Source organism: Peromyscus maniculatus, chromosome 12 (assembly GCF_049852395.1).
Source record: "Peromyscus maniculatus bairdii isolate BWxNUB_F1_BW_parent chromosome 12, HU_Pman_BW_mat_3.1, whole genome shotgun sequence".
Lineage (NCBI taxonomy): Eukaryota > Metazoa > Chordata > Mammalia > Rodentia > Cricetidae > Peromyscus > Peromyscus maniculatus.
This window is the reverse complement of record NC_134863.1, coordinates 27,079,122-27,093,469: the sequence shown is the minus strand read 5'-3', so window position 1 is coordinate 27,093,469 and position 14,348 is coordinate 27,079,122. Positions and strand designations below refer to the sequence as shown.

The 14,348-nt window shown below is 45.7% G+C and overlaps 1 protein-coding gene across 2 annotated transcripts in view; it reads left to right on the top strand.

Moving 5' to 3' along the window:
• The window catches only part of Slc49a4 (solute carrier family 49 member 4), a 77,853-nt gene that overhangs the window by 27,266 nt on the left and 36,239 nt on the right, over positions 1 to 14,348 (top strand). For both annotated transcript variants that reach the window (XM_015993420.3, XM_076548809.1), the window contains exons 3-4: positions 10,008 to 10,273; positions 12,064 to 12,193. In XM_015993420.3, coding sequence (XP_015848906.3) covers positions 10,008 to 10,273; positions 12,064 to 12,193 — 396 coding nt within the window. The remainder of the gene's footprint in view (positions 1 to 10,007; positions 10,274 to 12,063; positions 12,194 to 14,348) is intronic.

Sequence of the window (14,348 nt, the reverse complement as noted above, 5' to 3'; positions counted from 1 at the left end):
ACCCAGAGGTTGCTCTAGGCCTTGAGACATCCCTCTAGCTCCTACTCCCCCAATTTGATGATGACTGTCTTGATACTGTCCTAAAAAGATCGGCCTGAATAGGAAAAATGCTATTCTTCACCTGATCTGTATATGTAGACAGGCTTGAAGGACTTCCTGTTTCCTTCCTCCTTATAAATTTCCTTTATAATTGAGGAGCCGTCTCAGACTTCAGTTCCAGGATAGTCATTAAGTTAAGGTTTCCTGAGTGGAAAGAATCTCTAGCAGGCTTTTGTCCCTTACATTAATGCTTGCAAACCAGCACATTCCTGACTTTGTATTACTCACAGATGAAATCCTGAAATCAGTCTCTCTTTGGGTTACCACTGTGATAAAATACCTAAGACCTGGTGTGGTGGCTGGGTCTTTGATCCCAGCACTTAGGAGGCAGAGGCAGGATGATTTCTGAGTTCAAGGCCAGCCAGGTCTACAAAATGAGTTCTAGGATAGCCAAGGCTACACAGAGAAACTCTGTCTCAAAAAAAGCAAAATTTTTAAAAAAAAAAGCCAACTTAAATAGATGCCGTTTATTTTGGCTTATGGCTTCACAGGTTTTACTCCGAGGTCAGCTGGCTTTGTTGTTCTTGGGCCTGTGGTATAAGACAGTGCCTCAGGTCAAAGGAAACTGTGCACCACAAGGTAGGAAGTGACCAGCTTCCTTCTGTGAGGTCCCACCTCCCAAAACTTTTACCATAGGTTGGCAGCCAAGCCTGACAACGGGGATTTGTGGGCACAACACAGATCCAAACCACAGTAATCAGCAAGAAGCAAGGAACCCAGAGTCATGTTACGGCTTTTCCCACCTCGTTCCTAGTCATCTGAGGTAACAGCTTTACTGTAAGTTTACAGGTGACCAGCCCTCCCGGCCTACAGCTGAACCCTAGGGCAGTGCCACGCATGGCATGCCTTTAAGAGTACAGCTCCTAGTTCTTGACTGATTTCTCAGTCAGGGAGTGGGTTGACGTACTGAAGCCAGCAGATCCCAGAACATACTGCTCCAACAGCATAATGCTTCTTGTTTGATGATCCAGGATAGACAGGCAGGTGGGCTGGGGCACAGAGCAGTTCTGGTCTACAGGTCACCTTGGAATAAGTTCCCCCAGGGAAGTCACATGCCCCCAGGGTCATCTGCACTGCCATCACTCACGGTGGGAGGGAAACCCCGGAGGGCAGTTTTGTCTGCAGGGACATGACCTTGAAGTCCTTCCAATGTAAAGTCATTAGCCCAGACTTGGATACAGCCAGCAGCAGTGGGGGCTGGTAAGTGAAGACCGCGTCTTACCCTGCGCAAATGGGTGCATAGTTCATTGTCTGGTCTTTCTTGGGAGGAAGAGATCATTTTGAATTCTCACCCCATACCGTGTATCAAAACAAATTCAGATGAAATAGTTAGATATTTAATAGCAAAACAGTATGTGGGGCCGTTTATGCCTGAACTGCATGAGGATGCTTTACCAAGGAAAATTATAAAGAGATAAATGGATAGATGTGACTGTTTATAAAGTATTAACTGTTATGCTTCAAAAATAGATTAACAGGCTAGGAGTTGGCCTCGGTCAGTGAAGTGTTGTACAAGCTGATGCCCGAGTTCAGATCTCAGCACCCAACCCACACCAAAAAGCCGGCTGTGGTCAGTGTGCACCTGTAACAGTAGTTCTGGGTGGGGAGTGGAGACAGGCAGATCTCTGGAGCTGGGTGGCCAGCCATTCTAGCCAGTCAGCAAGCACTGAGTTCACTGAGAGTCTCAAAAGATACGGTGGAAAGCAATCAGAGAAGACACCCGACACAGGCCTCTGGCCTCCCCATCTGTGCACACATGCCCATGCATCACAGAGTGCCTCCTGCCACATACACTGCACACATGTATCCACCTGAAAAAAAAGTTGTCACATACCAAGAGAAAGAGCAACAGTACCAAAAAGAAATGCATTATAAAGCAGACTTTTGACTTGACAAGGGCGGTGGGCAGAGCCGTGATTATTGTGTTACATATGAAGAGTACTACGGTTGAAATGAAGTGATGCCTGTGCTGTGGTCGATGTGGGCTGGGCATATCCCGAAGGTCCACTGTGACTGTATATTGAGACTGTATTGACAGGAGGTGGAGCCAATGGAAGGCCTGAAACTCTGATAGAGGAAAGAGTACACATGTTTCAAGATAGCAGCATGAGCCAGTCGGTGGTGGAACACGCCTTTAATACCAGCACTCGGGAGGCAGAGGCAGGCGGATCTCTGTGAGTTCAAGGCCAGCCTGGGCTACCAAGTGAGTTCCAGGAAAGGCGCAAAGCTACACAGAGAAACCCTGTCTTGAAAAACCAAAAAAAAAAAAAAAAAAAAAAAAAAAAAGATAGCAGCATGGGCAGGACTTTGTGTAAGACTCCAGCTGCTTAGAAAATACAGCCAACAATTAAATGGGATTTCATGTCACTGAAGAGCTTCTGTACAGCAAAAGAAATGATCAAGTGAGGAGAGCATGCAGAAGGACAGGTGTAATGCTAGCTCAATATATGATAATACCAAATGCCAGCAAACAGACAAACAAACAAACAACCCAGGCAATTAGTGAGTCAGTGAAATGAGCGGACAGTTCTCAATAATCAGGAAACGTGAAAAAAAAGATGTTCACTCTCACTAGCCATCAGAGCTATGCAAATTTAAAACTGCATTGACTCTCCACCTCACCTCAGAATAGAAGCAACAGCAAGTTCTGCCCTAGATGCAGGCGGAGGGAACTCTACCCGCCGCTGGTGGGAGTGAAAACTAGTCCAGCCACTTTGGGAGTCAGTATGGAAGTTTCTCGAAAACTGAAAATAGAGCTACCACGTGACCTAGCTATCTCACCTGTCAGTGTTTACCCGAAGGACTCAGTTGGCTCATGGTAGAGATACAGGCACATCCGTGTTCGCCGCAGCCCCATTCACAAGAGCTGAGTTACGGATACGCCCAGGTGTCTTTCAGCCGAAGAATGGACAAAAAATGTGGTTTACATACATAGTCTGACTTTTTTCAGACATAAAGAACAGTGGAGTAAAGTTGTTTGCGGGAAAATGGATATAATCATATTAAGCTAATTAAGGCAGTCTCAGAAAGACACTTGCCATATGTTTTCCCTCATTTGTGGGTCCTAGTCGCTATAGAGACATAAAGCCATATGTGTACAGATGACATGGGAGCGGAAGCAAGTGTCTGGAGAGCAAAGGGGACCAGTGAAATGGGGGAGGGGGTAGAGGAGGGTAGTGGAGCATGGGGGTGCTCTAAGTACATTGTGTACACGCATGCAGATTGTCCTATGTAACCTTGTATAATACGATGTTTTAAGGAGATAGGGCATCGTAGCAGGTTCTTAGTTTGTTTGAGGCATATGTTAGTCATCCATGACCCTTGGATTGTAATCCAAGAGTGTTCTTCTAGAAGGCGTAAGACTGGGCCTTATCCTGTCTTCGCTGCCTCATGGGTTAAGATTATTGACTGTTCTCCCATGCATGTTCCCGTCATTGCTGCTTGCATGGGATGGTACAGCCACACATCAGCACTCATTGCAGAGCCTGAAAGATGACATTGGGCAGTCAGCCCCCAAAACGCTGAACTGAGTGGTCCTCTTTGCTTCATAAGTGGGCTAGATCAGGTTTTTTTTTTTTTCTTTTTAACAAGGAGTGCCTAATACAGTTTGCTGACCTGCTCACCTGAGAATGGGGAGAGAACCCTGGGTTGTTCAAGTAGGGCCTGTGTGATCACAAGGCTCAGAGAGGAGGGCAGGGAGGCCTCAAACCACAGATGCTGGCTTTGAAGATAGCAGTGGGGGCCAAAGCCAGGGAATTCGGGGGGCTTCTGTAAGCTGGAAAAGGAGAAAAAAGGATTCTTCCCCTAAGGCACAGTCTTGCTACACCTTGGTTACCCCTGAGACCCAAGTTAAGCTTTGGATTTTCAGAGGCATATAATACTAACAAAGTGGAGGTAATTAATGATAACAGCAATAGAAAACTAATATAAGAGGTATGAATGTGTGTGTAATGTTAGTGTGCAAGGCAGTTTGAGGAGGCACTTTCATTGATGGAAATGTAAATGACTACAAACTCTTCAGTGAAACACTGTGGAGGGTGCTTTGTAGACCTCAGATGGTTTCTATGCTTTGCCTTACTGGCCCCAGAGAAGAAATTTGGATAATGGCTAATATCTACATATGATGAGTGCCACCAACAGTATTAATATTAAACAGTGTGTTAGTGAAAACTTAATAACTAACATTAGGTAAACGTTTTTGTTATCTACCATAAGGTACTATAAACCATTAATGATTATGATAATAAAAATAATGAAATGAGAAAATGCTCATGAGGTACTAAAAGTCAAAATAATTTACTACATTAAACTTGTATATTCAATATACTATCTGATTGCCTTGCCTAATTGTCAACCAGAAAAAAACTGAAAGAAAAAAAGACTGCAAAATAAAAATAATAATAACAGCCATCAAACTGATGTATGGAATTTATGGGTGAAGCTTTTCTTCTTTGTACATTTTTTCCCTGAATTTTTCTGCTATGAATACATACACTTTGTTAAGAGGATGAAGTACAAGTTATGTGACAAGAAAAAGCGTATGAGGCAACATGAGGGGAGGCAGGCATCTCTCAGGCCAGGACTAAATCCATTTTCCTCCTGTATCTTGCTAAAGGATTGTTGTATTTGGCCTTGTGAAACAGCCTGTCAGAGCAATAAGGCGTCTTTGGAGAAATCGAAACAGGAGAATGAGTGATTGAGCCAAGATTACATAGTTAAGGAAGTCAAGAGAGCCCAGAGGCTGAATCTTCTCACGTCTAACCCAGTGTGCTTTGCGCTGTTTCCTGGTCCTTTCTCTGACTAGCGTTTGAGAAGTTACTATTAACAGCCTCTTCAGGGCTGAGGCTTTGTTTTCTCTTCAGTGATGGCTGCAGCTGCCTTGAGCAGTGTGGGTACTTGGGGTGTTTGTAATTCAGTCGTAACTGGCCAAATTGTTTAAAGATTTGAAAGTACACTAAGTCTTCATTTAAAAATAGAAGCTCTAAACTTCAGACCGACAGCTGTGGAGCCTGCATGGGACCAGACTAGGCCCTCTGCATATGGGAGACAGTTGTGTAGCTTGGTTTGTTTCTGGGCGCCCTGGCAGTGTGATCAGGGTCTACCGCTGGTGCATGAGCAGGCTTTCTGGAGCCCATTACCTGTGGTGGGACACCTTCCTCAGCCTTGATGCAGGGGCAGGGGCTTGGCCCTGCCTCAACTGAATATGCCAGGCTTTGCTGACTCCCCATGGGAGGCCTTACCCTTGTGGAGGAGAAAATGGGGGAAAGAGGAGAGAGGGGAGGGTGGGGGTGGGGCGGGAGGAGGGATGAGAAGGGGATCTATGGTTGGTATGTAAAATGAATTTAAAAAAAACCTCTGAAATAGAAAAAAAAAGCTCTAATGAAGTGTCCAAAGCTTGGGACTTTCCCAGGGTCTCTGTCTTGCCTTGCCTAACTTCCTTTTTCCTAGAGTTAGTTCTGAACTGTTCTTGGGCTACAAAGAAGGCAGACTACTTCTAGCACTTCTCCTGTATTCAATATCCCGTGAGTTTATGTTGATGGGAGGTTAGGAACTGGGTGAACGTTTCTGAATTGTTAGCATATTAAGTCTAAGAAGTAAGTAATTTTTTATGAATTCTAAAATATTTCATATTTAAAAATAGACCTTAAGTAAAGAACACTGGCTTACCCCAAGGAAGTATCTGCTGTGTTTGGAAAAAGCCAGTCTCTGGCATCAGCAGTACAAGTCATACCCTAGGGGCTGGTAAAGTAGGGTTGTGCACGGGATGAAAATGTCCCGGGCACTGTGTCCCTTCACTCTGCCTGCCTCGGGGCATCACGGCAGCTGCTGATTTCTACTGCTCCCTTGTCAATGGAGAACCTGCAGATGATGTCTGGGAGAGCGGAGGGGGTCTGTGGGTGATGATGTCACTTCCGATTGTGCTTTCTAGTCCTGCCTTAGCCATTAGTTATGTGACCGAGACTCCACCCAATGCTTTCCAGAGAATGGGACGTTTTCAAATTACAAATGGTATTTTTCTTTTTGAGACAGGGTTTCTCTGTGTAGTCCTGGCCATCTTGGAACTCACAGAGATCCACCTGCCTCTGCCTCCTGAGTGCTGGGATTAAAGGGGTGCACCGCCACCACCCAACATAAATATTAATTTTAAATGTGTTATTAACTTCTCAAGGAGGTAGGTCTGAAATCGCTTTTAGCTACAAAAATTGAAATGATGAGACACATTGCTCTGCATAGGTACCATTTAGGAATCGTAGGTATTTGTCCCGTGATACCAGAAAACAAAAGGATAAGGTACCAGAATATCATACCCTCTCCCGGCCAGAGCCTTGCTAACAAGCCATGGCGGTGCCCATTCCTGACCCTGCATCCCAGGTTTGTGGGTACGACAGGGGCCCCTATCTTACTCTCCTCGCTGCTTGCTATGGGAAGCCTAACTGTAGCCCACAGTTAAGAAGTGAGGTCTTGTCCATTTCCCACCTGGCTCACAGTGGTGGGGTAAGTGAGGCTTGTACAGGTGGGAGAGAAGAAAAGATTTGTGGGAGAGAGCAAGCAAAAGGAGTTGAGGTTGGGGACAGAGAACACCGAGGGAAGCCGTGTGAGGAGGCTGGGAGGAAAGAAGCCACGCAGCTGCCCCTGACCGACCTGCGCAGGCCCGATGGGTGACCCCCATCCGGTGTGGTGTTTCAAATGAGGAAGTGTCATACCCCGTGAACAGCCCAGGGCAGCTCCTGGCCACTCCTGTGGTGCCACCTGGCTTTATTGGCCTGTAGCTTCCGCCCTGCCCCCAGCCACCTTGCTGTGACAGGGACGTCAGACTGACCTTTACACTCGCAACAGCTTCTGTAACAGCATTAACTCCAGAATACTTGCTAATGACCTTCCCCTTTCTTAGAATGGAGAGTGTGGTGGGGACTGTACATGTGTGTCATGGCATGGTTATAGAGGTCAGAGGACAGCCTGTGGGAGTCCATCATCTCTTTTCATTCTGTGGTTCCCAAGGATCGAACTCTGGTGTCGGGCTTGGTCGGAAGCACCTTGACTTACTGAGCCATCCTCCGGGCCTGACTTTGCTTTTTTGTATTGCTAAATTGAAATTTCTAAAAACTTAAACGGTATTGATCCCATGTGTGCATTTGGATGACTTGAGGATTTTATTATTTGGGGGTTTTGTTGTTGTTGTTTTCGAGACAGGGTTTCTTTGTGTAGCCCTGGCTGTCCAGGAACTCGATTCGTAGACTAGGCTGGCCTTGAACTCAGAAATCTACCTGTCTCTGCCTCCCAAGTGCTGGGATTAAAAACGTGCACCACCACCACCACCCTGCTGACTTGGAGGATTTTAAACAGTTTAGTTGCATGCTGATTATACTTAAACAGGTCTACAGAGAAAAAGATATCACATGATAGAATTGCTGTAGGTATCCTGGGATCTGCTGGCTTTACAGGAACTATTTGGTCACATAAACATTTTGAATTTACTTCTTTACCTAGAAAATTATTTCCTTTCCACAAGAGATCTTCATTTGTTTTCATTTTTGAACCTAGGAATATTAATGGCATTTAGAGCTATTTTCCCTTCAAGTAATCTACCTAATATTCGTGGAGAGAAGAGCAGACCTGGCTTGCATATTTCACTTCTTAGCTCCTGCTTAGGAACCCTGCCTCCTCTGTGTGCCTGTTTAATATTTCTTTCTGCATTCAGGATTTTTTTTTTTTCTGAATGACTTAAGATGCCAGTTGTCAGAAAGTAAAAAGAAAGAAGGAATTGAAAATGCACAAAATGCACATGCTGCTGCTAGCTGGGCGTTGGTGGCGCACGCCTTTAATCCCAGCACTTGGGAGGCAGAGCCAGGCAGATCTCTGTGAGTTCGAGGCCAACCTGGGCTACCAAGTGAGCTCCAGGAAAGGCTCAAAGCTACACAGAGAAACCCTGTCTCACCCCCGCCCCCCAAAAAAATGTACATGCTGAAAGCTCAGGTTGGAGAAGGTCCCCTGGCAGAGTCTGTCCCATCCGTCTGTCTGTTTGTCCATCCATTCTTCCGTTGGCATCGTGTGCCCCCCCCCCCCGCCCTGAGGCAGGAGGCACTGCCCTGCCCTGCCTTCCTTTCCTGCCTAGACTTCCGTGAGCACATGCCGTTTTCAATATGAGCGAATATTGAGAGCAGGACACGGAGGGGGCGAGGGTTTGGCCACTAAGAGGTAAAAGTGCTAGGAGTGGATGAGGAAAAGTGACCGGGACAGCTGAGGACAGCGGGGCTCCCCTTCACTCACCCTGACACCTGAAGTCAGGAGGATGTTAGAACTGTGGGGCCGAGGTCCTGGGTCCAGTCCTCAACACACCCACACCTTAGAAAGGTCTCCTTAGCCGAAGGTTGTTCCAGGACCTGAGCCTCACAGGTTCCCAGGGAACGCACAGGAGTCTAAACCTACCTTCTCACTGTGCGGAAGTGGAGTCTCAGTGCCCGGGGCCATTCAGACATCTGTTTGCTCGTGGGATCCAGATAGTGATCCGGGGGAAATCAGGGTCCCGCTTTGGGGTTCCTAGTCTCATTAATAAAAGAACTTAAGTATGGACTGAAATGGCAACAGTTTTATTATCGCTTAAAAGTAAAGCTTCAGCAGCTGCCTGGAGGAGGCAGATGGAAAAGAGGAGGAAAATCTCTGCCACCTCTACTGGCATGGAGGTCAGACCCAGGGTGGATGAGGAGCCACATGGTGGGGGGGAGGCTTTAGGAAACGAGCAGGGAGGCACGGGTGCTGGGGGGGGTGCTTAGAGAAGAGATCGGATGGACGGAGGAACGGAAAAGCCACACTTTGAAAATTCAGAAAAGCAGACAGACTTACCACCTACATGGCTGTGGACTTCTAATCGAATACACTGGGGCACGAGGTTCTAGGGGGGGAAACTACAGGACCTCATTAAAGAAGGGATGATCCGCCCTCCCTTTAGAATGGCCTAAGGTGAGTTCACTGTCCTCGGGCTGGTCCCTAGGCAAAGTGACTGAACCAGCCCGACGGGAATGTTGGGTCTCTCTCCACCCAGGCCGGAGCGGTTTCTGTGGGACACTAGAAGAGTCTTGATGATTATTTGGTGTATGGATATCATTCAGATCTTGGCATAGAGTGGGTATGAAATATTGATCTCAACTGTATCATTTCTAGGGACTGTTAATGAGTGGCAGTCTACTAGGAAAAAACAATGCATTTTTAATCTTATTTTTGACTTGCTTTATTAGCACCTTGGCAAGTTTCTTCCAAGCCTAGGCTCCCCTCTTTCAGCAAATTTGAACGATAATGGGGTAAATGAACCAAGTGTTTTAGTCAGGGTTCTATTTCTGTGAAGAGACATCATGACCATGGCCATTCTTATATTTAATTGGAGCATGCTTACCGTTCAGAGGTTTAGTCGCTTGTCATCAGGGTGGGAGGCGTGGTGGCATGCAGGCGGATATGGTGTTGCAGAGGAGCTGAGAGTTCTGCATCTGAATTTGCAGGCAGCAGGCAGAGGGAGACACTGGGCCTGGCTTGAGCATTAGAAACCCCAAAGCCCACATCCAGGGACATTAGTTCCTCCAACAAGGCCACACCTCCTAATAGTGCCACTCCTTGGTCAACAAGCATTCAAGTCTGTGAACCTATGGGAGCAATTCCTATTCAAGCCACTACACGAAGGTTCTAGCAAGTTCTTATTTGTTAAGTGGGTAAGTGGTAACTAACCATACTTAGTCTTCCTCCCGGAGAGTTATCATGCCATTCGAAAGCAGTTCAGCTCACCGTCTCAGAACGCCGTTATTTTTGACATGTATATTTTTATTGCTGTGGTTAAACTGCTGTTTGCTTAATAATATCCTTTTGATTTAGGAAAAGCTTGCTTCAGATGTCTTGCAGCCTTGTAACTTTCCTAATTCCAGATTAATCCATGGAGGACAAATATTGAACGGCCTGGCAGGCCCGACTGTCATGAATGCAGCCCCGTTTCTCTCCACGACATGGTTCTCTGCAGACGAACGAGCCACTGCCACAGCAATCGCATCCATGCTGAGTTACCTGGGTGGAGCATGCGCATTTCTCGTCGGGCCCCTCGTTGTTCCGGCTCCCAATGGGACATCGCCCCTTCTCGCCGCGGAGAGTAGCCGGGCTCATATCAAAGACCGCATCGAGACTGTACTATATGCAGGTACCACGGCGATCTTTTTCTAACTGGTTTACTTTGGTTTCTGTTCCAACCCCTGCTCCCTAGTCCCGGTGTGCCAGATCGTATCCCAGGGTCCCCCGAGGACTGATCGATACACAAACTCAGAATGTACTTTCATTGTCTTATACGGAGGTACTGCTTTGAAACAGCCCTTCCTAGGACGTTGTTAACTGTGACGTGCTCTTGCTACAAGGGAAAGTCTTTGTTAATTTTACGCTCTTAATCCATTTCCAGCAAAGCACTCACATATCCGAGAGCCTTCTGTAGATGTGGCATCTGTATACAAAACTAGATGTCACACAGCTGTTGGTGGCATTCAGCCTGTTTCTCCCTTGCAGTTTCCCCATTAGTGGCCACGTTCTCCCCTAATTAATCTCCATCACCTGTAGTTTATTCTTCTCTTCATTGCTCTGTGTATGTTAGTCTATTAGTCAGGACACTGACCTTTCTAAATGTTCTCTTACAGCCATTCCTTGTTAGTTCCAGCCAAGCCTTAGACTCCACTCCTATAGCTCTTTCATGTCGTCCTCCATACACCTGTTTCTTGCTCCTTGGGTCTTACATCTTTGCTGTATCTAAGCATTGTGCTCAGCACTGGGGATTGGTGAGATCAGTGTTGAGACCTTTGTAGTACCAATAGGCACATACAAGGTGGAAGAACCAAACTTGCCTGGGTTTAGAGAGAAGTTGAGCGGTTACGGAAAGCTTTATTAAGAACATATTGATGAACAAAATTCAGAATTTCATAGATAGTCAGCAAATGTTCAAACAGGTGAGGGTGTTTCATGCAGGGGACCCTGAAAGGCTGGGCGCTGGGGTTGCCATGGCTCCTGCTCAGCAGTGCTTCGAGGCAGGTAAACAGTCATAGACCAGAGTGGTGGTGCCATGCTGGGGCCTCTGAAGCCACGAGGCAGCAGTGGCACGCCTGCCTCAGATTGTGGGCATGCAGTGGAACTCCTTAGAGATGTAGCATCTAGCCTGGAACCCGGGGGAAAGAAGGAGGCAGCAAAACCCAGTGGGCAAGGGAAGATGAAGAGAGAACCGTGGAGAAAACTCCCAGTGCGGGGAGAGAACCTGGTACCGCCAGTCAGCTGAAAGTATAGAGTAGTTCAGATCTAGTGAGGGTCCATTAAACGAGAGGGGAAGCCAGGCCTTGGAAGCTTCTAGGGAAGGCCCTCCATGGGCCAAGACCACACTCTGAAGTCCATCCCCAAGAGTTAGGTGACGAGACTCACATTTTGGGATTGGCCTAGAGAGAATAAAACTGAAAGCAGGGACCAAGGAGAACAGGGAGCCTTGCGATCACATTCTCGGTCTCTTGGTTTCTTACTTTTCGGTGCGTCCTTGTCTTGTTTCACTTTGCCGCACAGTGTGTGCATTGATCTGTCTTACCTGCGCACCAGAAGTCCTGCCCTCCATCAAACAGAATCCTGTCCTTCCCAGTCTCCTCCCGTCTTCCGTCTTTCTGAGTACCATGCTTCCTAGAATTGTCTTAGACCAGTTCAGAAACTCTCCTACAGGGTTTGGGTGGGCTTTCCCGCCGAGGAGCATTGCTCATCTCTCAGCCTTTGGATGGCTGGTGTGTAGCGGTCACCACTGTGCATCTTTGTTCATAGCACGCCCCCTGTTGGTGGCCTGTGGAATTTAGGGCTGCACATGCCCAGCCTCTGCTCTGGGCACCAGATTTTTGTCATTATGGAGCTAGATATTAAAGAAATAAGTACTGACTTTCTGTATCACTGGTTAACACTTCACTGTTGCTTTTCTTCCAGAGTTTGGAGTTGCCTGCCTAATATTCTCCGCCACCCTCGCTTACTTCCCACCCCGGCCCCCTCTTCCTCCCAGTGTTGCCGCGGCGAGCCAGAGGCTGAGTTACCGGCGCAGCTTTTGTAGGTTACTAAGGTGAGCAGACTGTGGCTGCGGCTGCTGTCAGTGTGTGTGTGTGTGTGTGTGTGCCTGCCTGTGTGTGTCTGTGGGTGTTTGTGTGTGTGTTTATATCTCTGTGTCTGTGTCTGTCAGTGTGTGTTTATGTGCATATCTGTGTGTGTTTGTTTCTGTGTGTCTATGTCTGTCTGTCTGTGTGTGTCTATGTCTGTGTATGTATCTCTGTGTTTGTGTCTGTATGTCTGAATGTGTGTGTGTGTGTGTGTGTGTGTGTGTGTGTGTGTGTGTGTGATGGGTGTGGGGATGGCACACATGTACCACAGCATACATGTGGAGGTCAGAGGACAACTTTATGAAGTCAGTTCTCTATTCCACCTTTACATGGGTCCCAGGGATTGAACCCAGGTCATTAGCCTTGCTTGGCAAGTACTTTACCCTCTAAGCCATCTCTCTGCCCCTAATTTTTAATGTTTAAGTATAATTTGAGGTGGTAATTTTTAGCACTAATCAGATTGTAACAATTCATGTTAATATTAATTAAAATACTAATTAATTTTCTATCAGAAATATATCTTGAAAATTTACCAAACACCAAAATGATATGGAATTTTGTTTCATCCATGTTCCATGTAGACTCAATATTTTAAAAATCAGATCTCTTAATTTCTGTTATGTGAAACTATAGACTGTTTGTGTTTGTTATTGTATGTTAACACACATTGTATAGTCACTCGTCAATACAAAGTAATAAAATGATATCCTTTCCATATCATCTAGAACCATCTCAGTGTACTCCATTCAGCTCATAGAGTGGGAAATGCAATGTATCACTTCATCTTATTGGTTTAAGTTAGATGTAGTTAGACTCTGCCCTCAGAGATTCTAATGCCCTAGAACTTAAGCTTGACTCCAAACATCAAATGTCACTGTGGGTTGTGGCTTGTAGTTGGGACGTGTGATGTCACCTTCTGAGTTTCCTTTCCTAGTTAGTTGTCAGGAATTGTTGCGAATTCCTTAGCTCTCTGGTTGGTTCTTTCTTTTAACCTCTCTGTCCCTTCTTTCCCCATTGCAAACTCCTTCCAGTAAAGAACTGTATCATTGTATCCTCTGTATTAATACTCAAGCCACATACACCATCATAAAGTTTTTAGTATCTCACTAGGAAATATTAGGAGGGAATAATTAAAATTAATTTCAGTAGTGTATTTTATTCAACCTTATATATCTAAAACATCTTAACATGTAGTCAATATTAAAATTATTAATAGGCTATTTTACTGTTACTTTTTTAAGTATCTACTGTGTTTTCACCTTTGAACACGTTTCAATTTGAACTCTGTTTTTATTAGAAGCAGTTGATATATATTTAGATCAAATTTATCGTTGAAAAGTACTCATTAAGCAGTATTCTCCACAGTTTATTTTTCATCTAAAATAAAGAAAAAGTCATTGTTTTCTTACACCTTGACTGTACAGGTCCTTGATGTTTTTAAAGGACAGGTTTTATCGGGGTCATAGTTGACAGTCTGCCACTTCTTTAGAATACAGTATTTAGTTTTTTCCTCATAATTCAAAAAATTTCCATAGCTGAAATAACAATCTTCCCATCTCTTCATCTATAATTGCTTTTCTTCCTGGGCAAGAACCCAACGCGTTTTATAGCTAACCCAAGTCCTAACTTCAGATCTATCAACAACTGTTTAGGGTGTTCTTTGGATATTTTAAATTCTAATTTCCAGTTACTAATTTTCTTCTTTTTGTTTGTTTATAAGACAGTGTCCTATTCTGTAGCCCTGAGTGGCCTGGATCTTGTTATGTAGACCAGGCTAGGCTTAAACATGCAGAAATTCACCTGTCTCTGCCTCTGGAGTGCTGGGATTAAAGGCGTGCACCCCCACCTCTGGCCTCTTGATTCCATTTGGATTGTTGAAGACTAATGCCTGACAGAATTCACTGTAGGTTTGCTGAAAGTGTCTCTTAGCACGATCCACTTACTCGGCCTGCATCTTCCCACAGCAGACATTGGATTCTGCTGCAGCATATTGCCACTCGCGATATTTGCAGTGTGTCTTCTTCAAGTGAGGGAATTACAGTGGTAGATCAGTGTGTAGATGAAAGTTAAGACGGAATCAGTTCATTGACGCCAGGCAGAGCAGTGGCCAGTGTGCCCCAG